General features: G+C 41.7%; 1 protein-coding gene across 3 annotated transcripts in view; it reads right to left on the minus strand.

Annotated features, from left to right (window-relative positions):
• Positions 1–23993, minus strand: part of hdac4 (histone deacetylase 4) — a 145783-nt gene that overhangs the window by 43962 nt on the left and 77828 nt on the right. For all 3 annotated transcript variants that reach the window (XM_080478328.1, XM_080478330.1, XM_080478329.1), the window contains 9 exons: positions 23500–23645; positions 22520–22670; positions 18134–18254; positions 15225–15343; positions 6839–6967; positions 6462–6568; positions 5480–5596; positions 5080–5293; positions 3670–3887 (listed from right to left, as the gene is read on the minus strand). In XM_080478328.1, the coding sequence (XP_080334454.1) occupies positions 3670–3887; positions 5080–5293; positions 5480–5596; positions 6462–6568; positions 6839–6967; positions 15225–15343; positions 18134–18254; positions 22520–22670; positions 23500–23645 (1322 nt within the window). The remainder of the gene's footprint in view (positions 1–3669; positions 3888–5079; positions 5294–5479; positions 5597–6461; positions 6569–6838; positions 6968–15224; positions 15344–18133; positions 18255–22519; positions 22671–23499; positions 23646–23993) is intronic.

The following is a 23993-nucleotide window of genomic DNA, read 5'->3' on the forward strand; positions in this document are numbered from 1 at the left end:
CTCGCAGGTGTGCGGCAACAAATGATGCAATTTCAAATGTATTAAAGCCAATATCTTTCCAATCGTGTCATACAATATGTGAGCCGGTATCAGCATAGAAGCCGCCTGAAGTCAGATCTGTACGTGTTGTCCAGGGATAATTGAAGTAATGGAGTGGAAATGACAGGTTACACAGGTGACTCTTCATTCCCCAAATAGGCCGTTTAAGCAAAGTGACCTTTTCAAGCAATAGTGAACGTCTCAAGGCTCCAGTTTACCGGAAAACCGCCAACCTGTCCCCGCTGTATCTGCTCACAGGAACAGCCTCATCTTGTCAATAAACTTAAGTGAATACTGACATTTTGCTAAAAGCCGACCCCGAACCTTCAGTTTAAATGACTCTACAGGCAGCGGGTGTCGGCAGAAACCCAAGTGATGATGTCCGCCAGAGCTAAAAGTTCAGGCATGTTCACCATACAGACTAATGTAGAAGCGAGAAGTGGAAAATGAAAATATACTGTAGGCAGATCAGTAGATGGAGCTATCACACAAATCCTTTTCTATTTTTTACTTTTTTTAGAAATGACAACAACAAAAATGTCTCACAACAACGATGGGTGCACCTGATCAGTCGATCACAAATCAGCATTTTAGTGCAGTTAAATCTGGAGGCATGATCAAGGAAGGTTATGTAAGGTTTTGCGATTGTGCTGGCTGATGCGCAAAGAAAGAAATGATCTCATGAGCGTCAGTTCTCTGGATAGAGAAGAGTCAGGATGTTTGAAGATGTCCGCAATTCAAAATCAGCTCAATTAAGCACCGGTACAAACAAGATATGTAAAAGATCATTTCTGAAACCACAGTGGGTAAAACAGGGAAGTGAAGTGATTCACATGGATCCAACCAAACTAAATAGAAGATTGGGCAGTCTTCGGGCAGTTGAGTGAGAACGTGATCTATATAATGACAGTATGGAGCTTTTATGCAATGTTTCAACAGTTCAGGCTGCTGCTGCTGGGCCTCTCCTTATCAACTGATCTTTGTTTAAAAGACATAATCTATACTATCGCTACAGACCGATTCCATCCAGGGTAACGTCTTTTGATGGATACTTCCAGCTGGGAAACCACAAGGCTCCAATCATCTTTAACTGCTTTCTTAAACTCAAGCTGTGTGATGCTGTCACGTCAACACTGAGGGAAAGAAACTAACTTTTACACTCCCTGTTGAATTTATGCACCAAGACAGTTCTGAAAGAAAATGAGCTTAACTCGCAACTGCAAGGTAAAACGTACGGCCAATGTAGTGGCTAGTGAGCAGAGTGCAAATAGTGAATTGGGATTCTACTGCTTTTATTTTTTTAAAAACCAACTAGTGACATATTTCGACGTCTACAGAGGACGACTTGACATAATAGAGAATAAAAACAGAGGAAAAGCCAACCAGAGAGAGAAAACATGCACAGTTACAGAGTAGATCTTCATTTGAGTGTGCGAGTCTCGAAACCCTTAATGTAATTTTATGACCAGTGGTATAGAAGGCTTTTACTTTCACTGTACTAAATATTCTGTTTATTGATTGAGAGGACTGGTCTGCATTATCTTATCTTATCTATGAAGCAATTCGTCATTTATCTAATTTTATCAATGTGAAAAAATACTACAACATATATTTTGTTATTCATTCACAAGGCTGTTCGCTTTTAATAAAATATATACTTATTCGAGTTTGAATGAAAGGCATTTATGTTTACATTTTAAACGTTATATAAAGTCATATATAGTCAGGCCTGTAACAGACATTTAGCTTCAAATGACTCTCGCACCAGAAAAAGAGATGCCTCCATAGATGCAATGTGTTTTTTTTTAATAATACACTTTTACGTTCATGCAGAAGTGCATCTCAGAGCAGATTTTTCTTAATTCTATTTTTTTTCTCCTAAAGTGATGCAACTGATTCTAGATTAATCCGAGTTCGACCATGAACGTTTTTCAAGTCAATACGCAAAACTTTCATTGCATTTTGGGTGTCCATTTACACAACAATGATGCCCAGAGCCACTGGAAATGCAACTTTTTGAAAATGTACTGTTCTCTGCCCGCTGGTGTGGTTTGATTGCAAAAAAAAACAGCAGCACTCAATAGTGGCTCCACATGAAAACTACATCGTTTTTCAGCATTTCTGTTGTTTCTAACATCATTTTCAAAATGTTCAAACTTTTCTGAAAAGAAAACACACAAAAAAAAATGTAAAGAAGGTCTATTTTCATGTGTCTGTAATTCTCCTAAAGTAAAGAATGTATTTCCCCCACCTCTGCTAGTGAGGGTATAGCAAAATGTGTAATGAAAATGTTAAGCACTATATAAATAAATCCATTTTGTTAAACTGTTGCTGTAGAATGGATATGTTTATTGCAACGAATGGAACAGTCAAATTATGAATGGAGAATAACATATACTGCAGCTACACTGCACTTTATTACGCTTGTTCCATGTTTTCTCACTCACAAAGTAATGAGGTAATAATTTTTAGTGCAGCCATGTTGTAAATTCTAACTTCGGGTGCAGTTTCGTGGATCAGAATGAAACAATTTGACACATGGCTTGCTTCAAAATCGCACTTGCGGAGCTTCCAGAGGTGATGTGAGGAGATTTTACACATGTGGTTTGCATCTGTGTACATTGTAAAAGGTATGATGTGTCTGAATATAAAACATCAGTAACCGTATGGGACCAAGCCAAAAATGTTCCCTGTGATCACATCTTTCCAATGTGGTGTTTTCATATGCACAGGCAGTCAAACATTAATCTGCATTAGCATTCTGGAGGGTGGATCATATATCTGGTCAGTATCCAGCATTCATCTGTAGTGAAAGGTCTATATTAATCGGATTAATGGAGTCCAGACAATCTGTATGGAAAAAGTCGAAAAGCGTACAATCACACCTCTGAAAAAGCATACGCCACATTCTGGCTTGTGCTTCCAGTACAAGTCATCAAAGTCTGTCTAATTTTAAGAGCACTAACCACATGCTAATGAAATGTTTTTACACCTGAGTTTATGTGAAGTAGCGAGACAGACGCCTGCAGTCCACGGACAGACGCCAACAACACAGTGACACAAGATAATGAATGCTGCTCTGATCCTTGGGGAATCTAATCACACATACACACACACACATACATACATACATACATACAGGTACGGATGCACACAAAACATAAACAACCGCCTCGCTCTCCATAACGACCTTGCAACACTCCAGCTCCCCACATCACCTTTCACGCACGCACACACACTTCTACAGTGATGCAATGAGTCACATTTCCTGTATGAGCATATATGGAGGCCGCTTCCTCTTGTGCACAGTTGCCAGGGTGACACGAAGAAGTAGGGACAAGAAAAGCTGGCTAAAAGACTTGCTGATTGCAGCCTGATTCATCCTGCTCGAGGAGAGGAGGCAGGATTCACAGACATTAACCAAACCAGTGTCACAGAGACGGACAAATACAGTACTCCCACACACCCACAGACACACAGAGAGTATATGCTCATATGTATGAGAGCAAACATGTCGCTGGCCGTTCTGCCACAGCTGTTCAAATGTTGCTTTTGATACGGCACAGTTGTGTGCACACCCACAGACACACACACACACACACACACACACACACACACACACCAACATACCTTGTTGATGATGTGCTGCTGCTGCTGCTGCTGGAACAGTTGCTTGTGTTTCTCCAGGAACTGCTGGTGCTGCTGCTGGACCACCAGTTGCTGCAGGGCCTGGGCCTGTCCGCACTGCTGCTGGGGCAGGGGGGCCGACTGGGTCCTCCCCAGGGGACGGTGGCCCCGCACCAGCTTGGAGACGGAGGGCGACGGTAGAGGCAGGCCACCTAGACCAACTGAGAATAAATAGAGACAACAAGCTGTAGACGTTTGGGTTACCGATACATTCCATCACTTTGAGACGAACTTGTATGCAGTATGTTACAAAGTGGGGACTGTTGATGGACTCGAACTGCTGGCCAACTAAAATAACCACCTCAAGCCGGAGCAGTTGCAGTTTACATTCATGCTTTGATCACTTGAGTCTAATAAATTGAGACGTGAATCTCGGTAACCTTTCTATCATTCTTCTGTCTGCAGCAGAAGAGGAACACAAATTTTAAAAGTACATTTTGGTTGCGACGTGCAGGTATTTTCAGGCTCGACAATCAAGCTTTAGCTACTTTTTCCACTAGAATCACATTAACAACAGCAGATTATCTCTGGCCTTGGCATTATTTGTTCCACCTCATGTCGTTCCACAATTGCATTTGATTGCTTTGTGTTGCGTAAAGTGGTTTTCTGAGATGAGAAATTATACCCTCAAAAGTTTCAGGCAAATACCAATGTTGCTAAAGCGTGCTTATAAAGCAGTGAAAACTCACAACACAAAACATCTCTTCTTTGACTGATGGCTAATATGGAGTTTGCATGTTCTCCCTGCCACTGTATTAATTCTCTTCACGTACATTGGTTTCCTCACACTGGAATTGTTTCTATGACCTTAACTTGGATAAAGCTTGCATAAGATGATGGGTGAAGTGATACTATATACATAAATATCACAACATTTTCAACAAGTTTCAGGCCCAAAAGTGATGTGGCGACTGTATGGTCGGTGTCCCTGAAATTCACCCAGGGCAGAGTACACTCTGGACAGGTCGCCGATCGATCACAGGGCAAACACAGAGACAGAGAGCAGTAACACATATTCACATTAATGGGCAATCAAGAGTAACCAATAAACCTCAAATACACAAGTTTGGAAAGCAGAGAACCTGGTGAAAAATCAAGCTCACACAAGAAGAACATACAAATTAGACAGAAAGGACCGCAACAACCATTACACTACTCTGTGGAACTACAACCACCAAATTATGTCATAGGCATTCACAATAGCAAACCTTTTTTTTTACACCGTCTTAAAAAGTCAAATCAAGAAGTTCGAGATGCATTCGGCTGTTGATTCATTTAATGATCAGACCAATAACAGGAACTCCAGTCACTGACCGGCAGAGAGGAGAATAAAAAGCTGCAGAGGACACTGACCCATTGGACTGTGGCTCTGCTCCAGCAGGACCATGTGTTGTAGGAGAGAGTTGTGGCCAGCCGTGCCCCCTCCAGCCCCCTCCCGGTCCAGCGCTGAAGATGCCAAGTAGGAGGACAGGTGGGCAGCAGGCAGGAACGGAGGGGTCAGAGGAATGCCCTGCTGCAACGCCGGCAGCGCCAGATGACTCTCACCATCTTGGTGCCCCGATACCACCTCGATAGAGAGAGAAATGGAAGAAGAGGGAGAAGGGAAGAGTCTAATGAAGCCAATAATACAGAATTCACTCTCACCCAACATTATTATCTACTATAAACTCAATGGGCATTAGCTTGGTACATATTGTATGTGTGGACATCTAAATTTGTACATTGTGTACTATTGTTGATTACATGTACTCACTGTGCTAGGACCTGTGGCTGGAAGTCCCAGGGTGATATTGGGCAGAGAAGGCGAGGTGTAGAGAGAGAGCTGGCTAATCGAACCTTCCCTCGCAGCCAGCCTCTGAAGCAGAGAGGCCTGGAGACACACAGTGGAAAAATTAGCCACCGTGGACACAAAGCAGGCACGGTACATTTCTTTCACTCTCTTTTCAACACACACACGCAATTATGGTTCCATCACGACAGGCCACTTCACATCGACTTCCATTAACTACCTTAAGATATACTCTTCCATTAAGAATAACTGCATGGTGTCTTACTATATCTTTAAAACATGTCTTAACATAAAAGTGTAGTAATTTACATAATCAGGATTAGATTTTATTTTTATTTTTTTTCAAGTTCTATTTTAGGCAAATCCTCATGACCTAAGAAGGGGGACAGACCTAAGACCCCACAGTGGTATTGTAAAACACTCACATTGTTCTTTGGAGTCCTGTGGGAACAGTTCATGATATTTTGCAGACTTACTGTAAACCTCAGCCGTAACTGGTAATTGCCAAACCATAATCAAGCACTGCTAATCCTAACCTAAACCTAACCTCAGCCAAACTTAAAACGTGTTTTCATCTCGAGATTGATTTATTTAGATGAATGGAACTTAAGTTCTTTCCAAATTTAAGGGCAAGTTCCCATAATGAGAAGGGAAACGGACCTAGGTCCTCACATAGACCCACCCGTTTAAGACATTTCCAAGCAGAGTCGACTGACATACGTTCACACACTTACACTACACAAAGCCATAATTACTCTTTCTGTAAAAAACCTTTCATGAAACCTGAAAACATGCTCTCAACTAAATATTTGAAGGCCTTACTGTTTTCACACAAGCACACCTTGATTAGAATGAGCAGACGTTTCATATCTCCTTCATTTCAAGACATTACACACACGTGCAGATATAAGTCACACACACACAGACGCACACACACGGTGTGTACCTCTCCGGGGCTGCTGGAGATGGTGATCCCGTTCTCATTGGGGATGTTACTGGAGCTGTTGTTTGGGGAACTGGGACCTGAACCTGGTGCACTATTACATGCAGACTCTAAAATAAACACAACAGAAATTGAATCCATTAAATCAGATTTTGCACGAAGAATCCTGATTACAGTTTTAATTCTCCAAACCTCCTTAAAGTTAGTGATTTAAATAACTAATTGATGACATCATTTGAAACAATAAAATCTCCACGTAGCGTGAAATATAGTGCCTGAGAGCTCTGGAGGGAAAAGATTTTGTGATAAGGTTTGTGGATATTTTTTATTGGCCTAATCATGACACCACCAAAACAGATTTAATACAAGAGGATCATCACCGGCCACGTCTAAGGAACGCTTCTTAGCAGAGGTGATGGCTCCATCCTTCCTGCGGAGTAGAGGGCTGCTGCGACGCTCTGTCACCTTCTGCTTTAGCCGGGAACGAAGCTTCAGGTTGGGCTCAGAAGCTGAGGAGACACAGATGGGAACAGACTTAAACACAAATAACATACTAGCTTTACAATAAATCCTATATCAGCCTTATTGAGAAAAGCTTCATTTTGCAGTATAAATTAAAACAACTGAAACTCTCGGTAGGAAAAACAAATCTTTGATTTTCACAGGAGACGTTCGTGCTGGTCTTTAAAAAGCAATGAAAGTGTTGTCAATATCTGTATTTGCTTGTTGCACCCGGTGTATCGGCCATGAAGCAGATCACTAATAAGAGACGGAGCTGAGCTGTTGCCAGGGTTAAGTGTTAGCTTTCCAATCGAGCCAATAATTCCAGAAATATTAATGTGCTACAGCCCAAATTAGCCTCATAAATGCTTCGAAAAAAAAAATGACAGAGTCTCTTGAAACTGCTACTCTGGCAGTCAGAACTGTGGTGGATTGCTGGGCCGCACAAGCGGGAGCTTGTTCATTGGCACGAAGCGGTGCTAATGAGCTCGCCCCTATAGGCCACACTGTATGCGCTGGCCGACAGATTCGGGAGCCGAGGTTAGCCGTCATCATGTGACAGTGGGAAGCGCTGCAGCAACAGGGGGAGCAGCCAACTGGCAGCTTTCTTGACCCCGTGCTTAATGATGCTGCTTCGACGTTCTACTAATGAACACTTGCTTGTTTTCCGCATAATTTCAAGCGTGCGCGCACACACACACACATACAAAAAAAAACAAACAGGCAGTGTGAATCTTCACGTGTTTGCGTGCATTCGGTAGACGTGTGCCTACTCCTATATTTCTTTGGGCTTTTCCTGCAAACAGATGCTCCTGCTCAGGGTTTCCTGGGTATGAAGGCGCTCCATCAGTGTGAGCTGCATGCGCATGCAGGATGGGCGACAAGCACGCATGCAACATATTCTGAGTTTTGTCATGACAGAGCCCGGCCTGCTATAGTCTCTATCTCTGTCACGCTCCACCAAACACAGACACTTCTATTCCCTCCTCTACTTGGCTTCCTTCCGTTCAATTAGTTAAAACTGGACAGCTGACCAACTGTTGACCCTATGCTCGTCCGATGAACTTGAATCAAGACAGGCCATGCTATGTCCGTGAGCCTCATGGAAGGAGGTGGGGCTTTTTCATAAAGCAGAGTGGAAGCAAAAGATTTGTTATTTGCATACTGTAGTGGTTTATCCTGTATTAAAAAGACTTATTGTGGGCCATTAAGAACCCTCCGGCCGCTGACATGCTAATCAACGCAGGGCAAAGCGCAAAGTTTTAATGCACTTCAAAGAGGTGCCAGCTCTCATTATGCCTCCCGGTCAGTGGGGACGAGATATCGTGAATCTATAATGCCCGAGCACTTTTTCAAGTGCACTCTCAATTTTAAGGGGAAACAATACTGCTGAACTTCTGAAACTCAATTATTTAAAAAAGACCTACTTCTAAGTGGAGGGCACTCTTGTGAAGTCTTTGTTAAGAGGGACGGGGTGGGTCACGATGAAATGCCATGCATTAGTTGGACTGGAGGAGCACGGAGCATAAAAGCTTCATTTTAGTCTGCTGGATTGTAATTGTTTGACATTTAACCATTATGAGAACCACAGTACTGTCAGATTTATTGTAAAACACTAGTTCGAAAATCGGATTTCCCCTCTTAAAATGATCCATCATTCTTTAAAGCATAAAGAGCTCTAGTTGTTTCAGCATGTGGCTGACGTGGCGGGGGAGGATCCCGTTGCCAATCAGTGAGTATCTGGCTGCTATTAAAGTCTGCACAGACTCATGCAATATAAATACAAGAAGGTTTTCTCACAGAGAACACTGTCAAACAAGACCGTAACGACAGAGACGGTTTCATATTCGCTGTTTGGATAGCCATTTTTCACATGGCTCATGGCGAGATATTGTGTTTTGTATTGTCACAATGACCTTGACTCGTGACCACAGCCATCAAATCAGGTCCAACTTTGCAATTGAGGGATATTGGCAGACAACCTCTTAGGTCCTAGCATTAAAAAGAATGGGAAGGCTGGACCAACAAACGACTAGTAAATATAAAGCCTCCAACCACTGGGGGTTTATATTTATGTTTGCTTTTAAGAATAAGCTTTGTGGTCACAGTACAATTTCAAATATAAATAATTTGGTCAACGGGGGTTTTGTTTGTATTTAATACTAATTGCCTCTCCTTATGACGCTATAATATGAGCCCGTTGTGAGCCCAGTATTCGCTTGGATGCATCGACTGCATCTGACAGATCCACTGAACGAAGCCCACAGAAGAGAGTAAAAAGAAGGGCTCTTCAAGCTTGTGTGCCAGTATCCTAAATGAATAAATACAAAAGACTTTGTTTACAAGTATACTGCTGAGAGAATCTGGCAGATCAGAAGGGTGGACCGATGACGGAGAGGGAGGGTGAAGTCGGGCCGTGTGTTTGAGGGGGCATCGGTCACCGTGGGGGTGTTCACCTCAGGACACAGTGACTTTGAAGGGTGTTAATGCCGACTGGGCAAAAGCACGCCAGCGTGCACACGTGCGAACACACTCGCTGCAGAGGGCCCAGACTGGCTTTACTGCTGATGCTGGCGATTTACTGCAGCCCTTTCTCACTCCTTCACCTCTATCCGTCTCCTCCTCCTCCTCCTCCTCTCCCTCACTGCCTCTGATTCTACACCTCACTAGTTCCTCTGGAGTCACCTCATGTTATTGATCTGCTTTACAACAATAATAACGCACAAAAAACGTCTATTTTCTCCAAACATTTACAGGTTGAGTTTTCTTTAAAGTTTACATCAACTCTTCTTCTCTAGTCTTTTAGATGTAATTAAATCAGCAGGTCATTTTTTCAGCCCAACTCGCAACAAACATTAATAAGGGAGGATGTACCTCCAAGGCAGAATCCGTTCACTATAAACTCAGTTGCCCGTTGAATTACATATCTTAAAACATTGAAAATCTCCCTCCGATCCACTGTTCTAATTCAAGATCACCATCATGAGATTCAGGCTAAACGTGTGCATGAGTGCTGTTTAATATTTCAACAGGGAGTTCACGGGGAAACTCGTCTCTCTGCTACAAAACATATCGATCAGGTGCTCATCTGTTTTGACAGATAGGAGTCCCGAGCTGGGGGAAGCCGCGGGGTCCTGCCAAGAAGAGGAGAGAGAGGATGGGAGATTTATAGGAATCGATAGGGGCCGTTCGGTGAAGCTCATCAACAGAGCTTCCGAGAAACATCATATGTGGATGATACATTAGATGAACAGATAGGATGGACAGAAAGCGCAGAGATGGACATGTGGACAAACAGATTTGTCTCGTTTACGTCTTTTCCCGAAGTCGTTAAAATTTTACTGAGACAACAACTAAATCCATCAAAACCATCCACCATTGAACCATCTTTTCACTGTGCTTTTAAAACGGATGAGAGCAGAAAAGACCAAAAGGTTGAGATTTCTCCCTCTGATGGGACAACTAATGAGGCCTTCTCATGGAGGCGACACGAGAATGTTAAAATCCGTCATGTCCATTTACTGCTTGTTGTAATAAGCGAGTGGTATCTGAGTCAGGTGGGTGGAAGATCAGATGGGGATTTTAAATTTTTTTTTTACATTGCAGCTATTTAACTGCCACTTATAACATACCACAACAACCAGAGAGTGCACCTGCACACCCAATTTAAATTCCATCAGCATTGCAAACAACAAAACAGGCTCTGACATTAACTGTAGGAAATACCAGGCTTTTAACAGTTCATTTTAGCTTTATATCAGGAGGTAATAAGTGTTTACCAACAGTCAGTGGAATTAAGTGGCCCTGTTTTGACAATCTAAAGCCCGGGGTGAATCTGCATGCAAAGGTTGCGACTTGTATTAAAGTCATATTACCTATTTTCTTTAAAATTCTAGTCATCTTTCTGGTGTAAAGTCAAGTAAAACAATCACATGTTCATCTAATATTCTTTCTGGGTTCTTTTAGGAGTGTTACTGCTGCTGTGAGGGGTTGAGAAGCCATGGGGTAGAAAACCTTTTCCATTATATAGACCGTTTATGTGTGACAGCTCACCACTGAAGTAAAAATTGAAATACTTAAGATTATCTCTGTCTTCCAGGCCTATAAGTAAATAATGATGTTTCTTCTACTCAGTGCAAAATTGGGCAGTGTCTCACTTTAGAGACAATGTACTGAGATGATGTAACAGGTATTTCATAAACTCTTAGGGGAAACGTCTGCAACACGATCAAAGCAACAAATCCAAAATTCATGCCAACACTTTCAAGAAAACCCTCAAGTGTTGAGTCTGTGCACCTTAATGGGCTCTGCGTTCTCATAGCAATGCATCATTAATTCACAAATTGCTTTTAATTAGTTGACCAATGACCAAAACACTTGGATTGCACCCTATGACAGGAATAGGACACTTTGATCATGGTGGAGGCCACAAAGGTTTCATTGTCTCTACCATTCAAATTGTAATTAACTATTTTAACAATGAATAAGAATTGGAGCTACTAACAAATAACTGTACAGTACATGCATTGTCATTCCCACCTTAAAATGCATTTAGTTTGAGTATATTTGAGGAATAATTGTAATTGATTGAGGTAAAATATGATCATTTGACCTCAATAGTTGCATCACCATTTTTTCTAAATAATTCCACCAGTTGCCCATTTTTGTTATAGAAAAATATACTCTGCTCAAAAGAAGACTGTAATGGAGACAACTCCACTTCCTACGATTCTGAATGGTAAAATGTACAGTGACCATAACGTGAGAATGGTGAAGTGCAGCTATCCAGCATGGGAGTAGTTCAGTGCCAAGTGTGGTATGGGAATGTCTGTGTGTGAAAGCAGGAGGAAGAATTACAGGGTCAGCTTGACAAGTCTTCCTCTGTCATGATGGCCTTACAGACTTCCTGCCACAGTATTCAAAGTGCCCCTCTGTGTCCTTAGAGCCACGATCACAAAGCCCCTTAAGACTTGGACAATGACCCCCTGTTGTTATATACTGTGTGCCTGGACTTGCCGGACAGCAAAAGAATTTTAAATGTACATTTATAATTCACATAGATGCATGACCAAAGTGGATAAAACGCGTCATTGACGACAGCTACAGTCGTCAGAGACTGCGATGACCACCATCACTGTCACTCACTTCCTGTTGAAGTGGGCTCATCTCTCTGTCGGCCAGTCTAATCTGATCTGTGTCTGCACAGTATTTGCACAAGAGTTCCTCAACAGCTGTATGCACATCAGTGTGCCTAATCTCCATTGTGAGAACCGAAACTGGGTTAACATATTGAAGACATGTATGAAATATGGTGACAAAAACTGCATCCCCCATAATGTAAAACATTTATTTATCATTGACAAATTGCATTTTACAATGACATTTGAGGTTGGACTAAGAGTAGAAGAAAACCAGTAGTTATGATTAAGGTGAATATGTTAAATCTTTATGAATGTAAAGTCAATGGAGTTGATAACTCTCTGAATGCGTCTCCTTCTGATCTCATAGAGCTTGTTGGTACTCATGTAAGCACAATAAATTAGGCAACAATGAGGTTTTTAGGACCAAGTTAGGGTTAAGTTTAGGGAGCAGGTTAGAATTAGGAAAGCTGTATTTCATTTCAGAGTCTCATGTAATTCTTCAGGAAATGCATGTACCGTTAGTTATTAAGTATGTGTGTCCCCATATCGTTGTGATTGTGTGTTTGTTTGTTTTACTTTATGGGGACTTTTATCTATATATGCATTAAGTTGTAGGGCCTGAAAAAATTACAGGAACTAAAATGATGGTCCTCAGGAAGCCTTTCAGATGAATACAAAGGCCATTCTGAAGGGGCTTGTGAAATCTTTACGCCTGGTTGGAAATGCATGTTTTTCCATACGGACACAGACAAACATGTTCTGCACTTCCCAGCAGGTAGGTAATCACGTTTCTCCACACATTATATGGTCAAAATATGGTCAGTACCCACCATTGCTAGTCTAATATTTTGCCGCTTCAGTTCCCATAATGAGACTTTTACACACTTCAGAAAGGGTGAGCCCTGCGAGGCTTGATTAAAAACATGACCTCCACAAGATCTAAAGACCTGTTGCCGTGTGTATAGTTAGTATTTCTTACAGTCCTCCCCTCAGAACTTATATAAATATAATTAAAAAGGCCTTCTCCCAACAAATGCATTATTCCAAAGAAGTGTACTGTGGTAACTGAGTCATATGTCGAGCGTCAGTAAAAACTATCCATAAAGTATGGACAGTTCTCAAGAGAAAAATTCCTGTCTTACATCTGAGTGTCCCTGAAAGTTGAGACTCAGAGTCTGAGATTTTGTGCCAGGAAAAATCCTTCCTGCCGCCAGCTCGCGGCAGGTGGGCAGGAGTGCAGAGTACACGGAGTTTGGCCTCCAGCTGTGAAAGCAGCCAGCGATACGGCCAAAGCAGCTGCTGACGCTAAGTGAATAATCACGGTTTGGCCGTCCGCAGTGTGGACAGATGGACAGAGTGTATTTCATTCAGATCGCAGGAAGTGTGATTGCACATGCCTGCTGGGACACCTCACAAAGGTAGTCCAGAGTTGTTTTGTTGAACAGAATGAGCTATGACGTCCGTGAAGAGGTGTGACTGAATGTGTTAATCAATATCTGGGTGAATGGATTTAAATAGCAGAGCGGCCAACAAACTCTATGAAAGAAAATAATCTTGCAACAACATTACTGTTAAATGCCCTTCGTGCTGCAAATTATCTCATGCATTTACTGTAAAACTTTCAAACCTTGTACTCTTTTGTCCTCATGCTAAGCTAACATATACAGGTGCTAAATAAAATAAATAACACTGGAATCCTTCAAAACCTGGCCTAACCCTATTATATACGAGGTGCAGAGACACCAAGTGCAATGCCAGCATTTTAAAGTGAAGCAGCTGTGCAAACAGAGAAACTACTTGTGCCCATGTTTGCAGCCACAGGTATGCTGGTCTGAACACGAGGTCGGGTCAGATACATTAGCGGTGCATCGCTATCTTGAAACAATGGAAAGCGAAAGACTTATTGAATTAGGGTTTTATGCCAATGGATGGAAAAGTATTTCTTCGTATTATTTCAGGCAAAATGTACCACGCACCAATAAAGATGAATGGCTAATTTGTTAATTAATTGCAGCATTTGAAAGTGTCATTAAATACTGTAGGCAATATGGATGCCGGCAAAGTGAACAGTTAACAGAAGCAACCTCGCGATCTGCTAATTGATTTCCCAACCATCGAGGACAGCAGCGGTCATTATAAGATGACCTGGTGGAGTTTTCGTCCCTTCTGACAGGAGATCTTTCACCCATTCACAGTTTATATGGCACACAGCAGCTGTTCACCAAGCTGGAGCGTTCCCTCTGAACAGATCAGCTTCCTTCCTCGCTGCTAGTCAAATCCATAATCATAACATGCATCATGGCATGCAGAACGGTTCTTTAAAAGGAAAGAATATGGCACTCTCATTAACCGACTTAAAATCACAGCTGAGACAACTGGGATTACGAAATTCCTTCCTTTGAGGCATGTTTTGCACTCAAATTCAAGATGAAAATATCAAATGTTTGCTTGGACGGATCCAGATGCACTATGCCTTGCGCTTTAAATTGCATGCTTTAGTCAATGTTTTTCCACTTTTTCTTTTTTTTTCTCCTTGAAACCAACCAGTCTGCCTGGGAAAAACAATGCAACTTCCATTTGCCAGGCTTTACAGTGAAGCCATTTAATCTGGGACACAAACGCTCACAATCAAAAGTTCTGAGTGTCTGAGTCTTGTTTTCTTGTTTGATAAATTCAAATATAATTTGGACAGCATCAAAGCAGACCAAGTCAAGCACCACTCCTTGAAATCTCGAGAGCACTCCCAAAGGGGCCACGGACCCCGGGTTGGAAATCAAAGCTTCACCTTCAGTAAGAAAGCAAATGTTCCTTCAACGCATGTCAGACTTTCAAATGTTCCACTTTAGAGTGGCTATATTATCTTTCATCCACCCTCATTAACATCACAATGAATCAAAGGACTGCATGAAAGAACTTTGATATCTCTTTTTTTAAAGAATATTTTAGGTGCTCCTCCAGTGGCTGACTCCAGCGTGCTGATTTGAAATCTAATAAGCCAATTTTACTTTGGGTTGCTAAAGCAGAAAAGAGGGAAGATTAGTGAACTGCTCTCAAAAGGCAAAGAAGAGGAAGAGTGTGAAAATCAGAGAGTGGCAGTATGTCAGCAGAGCCGTCCATTGTCTACCTGTTTTACGGAGGGGGAAGTCGTCTTTCGAGTCGTACGTGCCCAGCATTGGATGGTTGTATGCTGATAATGCTGTTTGTGGAGGCGAGCTCTGATCCAAAGAGCTGTGCTGTGTTTTTCTACAAAGAAGAAAGAATAAACAAAAGAAACATCATTAAATACCTGCATGCGTCAAGAAATAGAACATCAGGTAAATCTTTTCAAGTCGGAATAGCTCCACCTATAACAATGTTTAGTACTATACCTGATGTTCTCAAAGCACACATGCACACATACACACCCACACAAGAGGGAAACAGGCAGCTTCTATCTGCCTCTCCAAGGTCAACACTATAAAAGACACAGCAGACAGAGAACAATGTGGGAGGAGCGGAGGAAGAAGCAAAGAGTGGATAAAGAGCAGAGACTAAGCCAAAAAAGCTGAGAGCATCTTTTGAGGAGAGGCCCGGGTCTGGTCTCCTCTCTGGAGGGAGGTTAGAAAATCAAGAGATAAGGGGAGGAAATAGGAGAGAGACGCAAAACAAGAAAGAGGGAAGACAAATGCCATATGGAAGAGGACAGAAGAACACCAACAGGTAGAATAGGAAACCATAATGAAGGCAATAGGAAGACACCAGCACTGTCTTTGGCTCGTTGCATTACTGTCTGCAGTGGCAGGAACGTTTTCACTGCTGAAAACCTCTTCAAATATTTAAAGCACGGGAAAGGTACTGTTGTCTTCTTTTCTCTCTCTGCCCACTTCAAACACACGCCTCAAAGCAGATCAGCTGTCAATCACAAACAACAAACACTGATGATAAAAAAAGCATCCAGGCTTCATTGTTTTTTTTCCCTTCTGTAGTTTTTCCTAAGAAAGCCGTAATGCTGATGGGTACACAAAGAAACATCAATGACAAACACCCACACAACAGGGGTTTGTAACACAGCGGGGTTTCGTCATGTTTGCAAAGCCACGATGATGAGGGGACTTTTATGTCACTCATCACCGGCTTTCATGTCTGGTATTCATCTACGGCGGAGCCAAGACTCAACGTCTCATAACCCAGAAAAAAAACAGATTCGCTGATATCCGATAGCTCCTACTTTCAAAGACACTAAATATATTAAGAGTTAAGAGGTCCATTCATCTCTAAAACCTTCATTAATCTCAACACATTGAAATGAAAAACATGCAATCATACAAAGTGAATAATTGAAATAAGTATTGCATTGATGTATTTGGATTTATAAGCACATTAACTACACTTTTTGGAAGTTGAGTGGACTATCAACTGTCTCATCAAAAGTGATGTCTTTCTTAGTTGAAGGAAAAAGATTAAATTATTGATAAATAATAGTAAATGTACAAACAGTTTCTGGAAAAAAAAAAGATATGCACACAATCAATGGTGCCACTTACATTGAAGAAAAAATGTCCACCAGTCTGATACTGACAAATCCTCATTAATTAAACTCATCAAACCCAAACAGTGATGACAGTCTTGTAATCCCTAAAATTCCAGACAAATTGCAGAAGAATATTGTATGAATCAAGCTGAAGCTTCAATACAACAGCTTGAAAGTGTGTCATTCGCCGCATGAATAAATACACTTCCATGCAATGTGTGATGGCCTGTACGTAAAACATTTCCTACTGTGGAAAACATGATGAAAGACGACGATGATGATGATGATGGTTAAAACAAATATAGATTTTATATAATGTTACTGTAATCGAAGCTCAGGCCCATTTTACATAACGCTTTAAGTGAAAATGCTGAATTTTTGCATTTTCATTTCAGGAAACGTTTTAACATTTTCGCTTTGAAAAAGATGCAATAGTGGGCGTTGTTTGTTTTTGTAATGAAACCACACAAACACAGGCTAAGATAACAATGCACTATAAACATTAACAACACAGATATTCATGTGAACCAACAACCACATTGGACTTCTATTACAGTGACTCTCAACTATCAGACGACCAGGTCCCAGGAGAATATGAACTGGGAGTCAGGACACTCTCGAGGCCGCCATTGTTGTTATTGTCCATCTACTTGTGCATGTGCAGAAGAATGATTTACCAAGGCCGGGGTGTACTTGCGCATTTTCACATTTCCACAGAGACAAGCGTTTCTGAAGAGTTTCACCTTGTAAGCACTCCTCGAGTTGTTTTCAGTGGTGCCGACCACCGTTGTGGTGTAAACAACCAAACAACCAAAACGGAATGAAAGTTTTCTGTTCTCACTTGAAATCGTTGCCCTTTTAAACGAGGCCTCAATCAAATTTAAAAACGGGTCTTACAGTTACTTGGCTATACACAAATCCTTTCAATACAAATTCAAAGTAAAAAGTTCTCACTTCCAGACAACAGAAATTTGGTTTCAAAAGCTGTAAACGAAAGTATCTTATGTGAAATTACTATACTAGTATTAGAAATTTCCCCTAAGGCTTGGCACCAATGCCGATATGACGTCATGAATGGTTTGGAGAATTTGTGATCATTCAAAGTAGCTGTTCTCGTAATGACAGACGATAAAGTCTGTTTCAATCATTCAGTTTGGTGACATTCAGGTGAGATACGCTTCAATTTCCTCTGTGCAAAGCATCCCAGTGGCCTATTTATCTTTAAGATTTTAACAACATGGTTGAGATGTCACCTTCCCGTGGGCTCACCACCTGCAGGAAGGTTCTTAATAGGTGCATTGTGATCTGGGTGACGGTGCTCAGACTGTCACCCCTGCGACCCGGAAACGGATAAGCGGAAGAAAATGAATGAATGAATGAACATGGTTGAGCCAAATAACAAGGTTCATGAATAAGTTTGGAATATGAATTACGGCATGAAACAAAAAACAGTTTTATTGGTGTCCTGTGCATTATAATCCAGGCAGTAGGCAGTAGTGCAGCAGCGGGTGGGGGACACTCACCCATACCAGTAGCGGGGGTCACTGGGCAGACAGTGGTTAAGGCTTCGCTGAGCCAGCGCTTTCTTCTTGTTGAGGACAAATTCCTGAAGTCGCATCTTTACCTCTGTGCTGGCGACTGCACCTACACAGAGAGACACAGGCCAGGAGAAGAGTAAACAAAGGGAAGTGCACTTCTTCCAGAAAAACTCTACTCAAACACCGACACACTCATACACCCACAGGCCTCTTGCCCTACATATAAACACATCTTTCATTATTGCGTTTCTACAGGAGATTGCGCCTCAGAGCTTCCGATCTATTGTACCTGCAGCCTCAGCCGTGACACTAACATGAAGATTATAACAGTATCCATCCATACTTTGACAGATAATGGGTTCGCACAACAAGCAGGGAGCACAATCTTGCATCAGTTTCATTGAAATTCCACAGAGACGAAAGCGGCGCCGTGTAATTCGCCTCGAAGACGCACATCAGGAGTTTCACTCAGCTCCCGGTCTCGGCTCAATTACCAGCCTCCCCTCACAGCTACAAACAAATTGTCCAGGGAGGAAAGACGGGGATGAGTGAGAGAGAGGAAGGAAAGACGAGGAGAAAAACACGAGGAACAGGGCACAGTGTGCAACAAAGGTGACTACACAGCCCAAAAAGAAGAAAAAAGAAAAAATAGGTGTTTAGAGAAAAGAAGACAAACAGCAAAGGTGTGGTATCATTAGAAAGTGACGGAAAGAGCGCGAACAGGTGATGTGTCAAGCTTGGAAGCGAAGTGATAAATCCAGGACGTGAGCGTGACACAGGAGTAAATATATGTTGCCTAAATCACAGTGCAGATGGAAGTGCTGACATCCCAATATGTCCGCTTTGCCACTGAAGCAAATTGGCTTTTATGAGGCTGCTTTCAATGCAATTTAGGGAAATACTTAACAAAGCTTCCTCTGTTTACCACCCCAATCCTTTTTCCATAGACGTCAGACTGTAGGCTCACTTTTCCCAGCGCTGGATTATTGGGGGGGGGGGGGGGGGGGGGGGGGGGGAAACAACTTTGCAAGCTTGTTCTCGAGCCGTAACATTAGGACTACCGTTCCAATTTTTAGATTAGGTTTAGAAGTTGCAGCCCTTTACGTGCCAAATTATGATGTTTTGTGCAGAATGGGCATTAACCTCTGCTGTAGTTTCAGCTACAGTCGCTGGTGAGTTGATCGGACCACACATGCAAGATTTCACTCCCAAGTAAAGCAATGAGACTCAGCCATTCAGGTTATTCCCTTCACCTCTATGAGCATCAATGTGAGCTTGGAATTACTGAATCGGGCATATCAAATAAACAAACACTTGCTCCCCATTAATGAAGGTACAAACTGTGCAACTTTGTAATGCGAGTGGACAACAATAAACACTCTTGCAAGCAAAGTTAGGCTGAGATAATCTGATGTAAATGTCTGAATTAAAGGATGATAGTCACCCACGATCACCTAAATATTAATTTGCAAATAATACACAAGACTGCTCCAATATTTTTCAGCTTACTCTTCAATTCCATGCACATAAATGCTACCACAGCGTTTTCGCAATGTTTTGTATAATTTCATCAATGTAACTTTTGATTGCAGCGTAGGTTCATAATGGTAGTGTAATTCTTGTTTTTGATTAGACCCCAACTTCAATATCACCTGACACTGTGTTGTCATTCTTTCATATTATACCCGATTTTACTCGATCCAAGTTGCAGGGTGCAGTGTTTATTCAATTTATAGGTTTGATAAAAATCCAAATTTTCATCGCAGAAAACAGAAGATAAGCGTTTAATAAAAACTTAATCCAAATCATGAAAGATATTATATTCCTATTAAAAATGTGTGCGAATCCACACTTGCAAAATTAGAAGAGATATGTTTTATTACATTACAAGGGAAGCTAAAGTTCTTAATTCAGTGGGTAAAAAATAAGCAGCATCTATTGTTGAATAAAGATGAGTTCAAGATTATGGTCCTTTTCAAAAACAAACTAAAGAGCCGCTATTGTCTTGCTAAGAAGAGACATTTTTTTATTTCTCTGGTGTCAAACAACAAGAAGCAGGTAAGCAAATGGTTTGTCTTCAGTTTTATCTGTCAGTTTATATCAAAGCTCAATTTAAGTATCGGTAAGTTTGGATTAGTTAGTCACCGTTGCCTCCAGCCAGTGTGAACAACCGACCAACTCCTAATGATCAGTAATATCACAGTGGTTTTCAATTTTGAAAGGCTGCAAACCAAAAATCAGTTATGTCTCATTTTTCAAAACATTACTGCTGATCTGGATTCGGGAGAGTCTCTTGTCCTGGTCTTCAGCGACATTTTTTTTTCCAACCTCAAACTGGGCAAAATGTCAGGCTGCTTCAAGATCTCTAATCTCCTCTATAGGGTCCTGCACCGCAGCTTGGGAACCAATTTATCATTAGACATAATACAGGTTTAATCACATCATTTTTGCATTGTTAGCATCACATCAGAGTAGATTCTAAACAAATGAGCCTTCTTTTGGCAGCTTTGCAAATCTACCACACAACCAACGATGTGCCAGTGCACCTGGCTCTTTGGGTATTCGAACATGGACTTGGGCATACCCAAAAGTACCTGAGGCATGAAGCGGTAAAATCTGTCTCCCTTAGGAGAAAAAAAACTATTATTTCCAAATCATCCTTAGGTGATGCAACGATGAGCATTTAAAAAAAAAAAAAAAAAAAAAAAAAATGATTGGCCTCGTCTTCATTGTGGATCTACCCGGCAGTGGGACACCGTCTCTGCTCCTCTGACCCTGTTCTTGGCCGTCTGCTCCTGATTACGCCTGCGGTGAGTGCGAGAGGTCAGGCTGCTCCGGCTGCTGCGCCGTAACGACGGGCGCCGAGACAGAGGAGGTGAGGCGGGCCGAGTCTCTGTGACACCCGCTGCGGTAACAACGACAGGGCTTCAGCGCAGGTACAACAGATGTTGGCAGCGCACAAGACATGAAGGATGTGGTCTGTCAAACACGACAGCTTAATTTATTTATTTATTTATTTTTTTTTTTTTAAGAGATCGCTGAACTACTGGAGAGCAAATCTATCGACCCGAACATAATAGTATACTAAATTGTAATAGTATAATTATAAAATACTTTTATTTGTACTTTAAGGAATTTAGTACTTATATTAGTATATAAGTGAATTAGTACAAACTACATTCGTTTTAACTCCCATCATGACATCTGAGAGCAGCGAGAAAAGTTTAAACATGCAAAATCTACAAATTCAGTTTGGCTTTTAACCAAAACATAAAGATTTAGTTTTCTTATTTCATATTTGTTGGTATTGTTTAAGTGTTTTAAATGATATATTAGGCTATTTTTAACCACCACACTGTTGGTTTAGTATTTGCCGTTTTATTTGTATTCTCACAAGGTATATTTAATCCAGCTCTTTATTTAATTAAATTGTAATAATCCTATTCTCTTATTCAGGATCTTAGTGTTGTCTTGTCCTCTGGTGTTTTGATTATAATCTTAATATCTGTAAAGTCAATTAAATGTATTAGCGTGGATGGATGGATGGATGGATGGATGGATGGATGAAAAGACGCCGACTGGCTGATCTTCATCCATCTCTGTAGCGCCGTCTTGATTTTCTGTGTGGAATAACTGTGGGGTTTCTCCAGGATGAGGTGTTTTTGATCAGAGCCAAAACATTGCTGCAAGACTCAACTATTCACTGTGGCCACACTCAGTTTTTATTATGAACGTGTCATGATTTTTGACACGCCATTAGTGCAGGAGCTTTGAAAAAGCATGTAGTAAAAAAAACATGGTCTCACATACCCGATGAAGAAAATACGCAGGAGGGATAAATAAAACCCAGTAGCCTATAGAGCCTGAGCTGGTGAGCTGACAACATAAGGTAAAACTATTAAAAAGGTTAAGATTTTTCTTAATTTGGCTACTTTTTTTTGTTTTGATGGACTTTGTTCCCTTTGCAGTGTATGTTGTGTCACTTTTGGGACTGTTTTTAAATATAAGAAATATAAGAAAGTTTGCCAACTTTCATCCAGTAAATAATATAATATATATATATATATATATATACATAAAATATAACAATTCTTCAAGCAGACCTTCAATCGACTGCCTTTATAGTTCAAGATACGTGAAATTCCAACACTAACTCTTCATCAGAAACCACTACAACTCGCTGAAATTTCATAAACTTTTACAGTTTTTTTTTTTCAATCCTCCCAGTCCTTTCCTGTCATTTTCTTGCTCAAATACTGCCTACATGTTCCATCTTCCCTCGGGAATCAACAGAGCGTTTGGACATCCATCGATGGAGGCAGTAGTTACAGGAACACGAGAGACAGCTCTCTCAACATCTCCGCTACTCACTCTCTTGTCCCCTCTCCTTGTGTTTGAGCTGCTGAAGTTTGTGTTCCCGCTGCTGCTTCTCCAGCTGCTGCTCGTGCCGCTGCTGCTCAATCTTTCTGTGATGCTCCAGCAGCTCTTGCTGGTGCTTGAGCGCCAGCAAATCCTGTTGGTGCTAAAAGAGAGAGAAGGATGGAGATAAAGATGGGAAAATGATGCGAAATTTAAAAAAAAATAAAAAATTGTGCATGTCCAAGAATAATAAACTCTGTGTGGACTGTTTCAACAGGGTGCTGCCACGGCTCACTGCGAGCAATAAATGATTTCGAATCTAGCTTTTCTAAACCATGACATCACCAGGCTGGAGTGCAATAATAATCTAGAGGCTGAGCAGATTGGACGGCACACATCAGAGTTATTTTCAGCCAAAACCGATCATCATTGTTGGCTTGCTTTGCGGTCGCAGCAACACCCGAGTGAGGCTTTTTAGCAGAGCGAGCTGCATTCAAAATTCTATTTTATAGGACGTTACAGGAACACACACACACACACACACACACACACACACACACACACACACACACACACACACACACACACACACACACACACACACACACACACACACACACACACACACACACACACACACACACACACACACACACACACACACACACACACACACACACACACACACACACACACACACACACACACACACACACACACACACACACACACACACACACACAGAGTTTACTGGGGCCAAGGTTCCCATGGAGATAACCAAGCAGCAGAATCCTGCCACCAGATCAAATTACAGCACCATACACACACTTAAACGTACACATGCACTTGTTTCCTTCTGTCCTTCACACTGTGCAATTCTGCTGAGCACAGTCCTGCAGCGGCTGTATCCAAGGAAGAACTGCCTCCTCTCCCCCTTCCCCTCTACTCGGAGGAGAGGAGGCTTTTACTACCCTCTCCCATCACCGTCTCACCTTGATATGTTCCTGCAGCTGGACTTCATGTTGTCGTGACAGCTGCTCGTGCTGCCTCTGAAACTCTGCGATCAGGAGCTGCCTCTGAAGCTGCTGCTTGTGTTTAAGAGCCACCAGCTCCTGCTGCAGGTGCTGCTCCGGGGGGTCTGGAGGGAAGGTTTGAAAAGAAAAAGATGGCATCACTCGTCCACAGTCCCAATAATCAGGCTCCCACAGGACGGCTCGGCAATGACCGTCACTCACCGACAGATTACTGTTGTGAAATTAGGAAGAAATATAATGCCGTTATTGTATCTTGTCTTTACCCTGCTCAATGACCCAACTCCTTTTTTCTAGAGGACGGTCGTATTATTCTTGAATCTCAGTTCTCCTGACGTTAACACAGTAACATTATCAGCCCACGTGTACATCATCTGATATATTTTCCTGAAATTAGCTTCCCTTTGTGACAGCTTCTTGCCGTCTGCATATTTCTATTTTATCTCAGCCGTCTC

Source organism: Lipophrys pholis (genome assembly GCF_963383615.2).
Source record: "Lipophrys pholis genome assembly, chromosome: 13".
Taxonomy (NCBI): Eukaryota; Metazoa; Chordata; class Actinopteri; order Blenniiformes; family Blenniidae; genus Lipophrys; species Lipophrys pholis.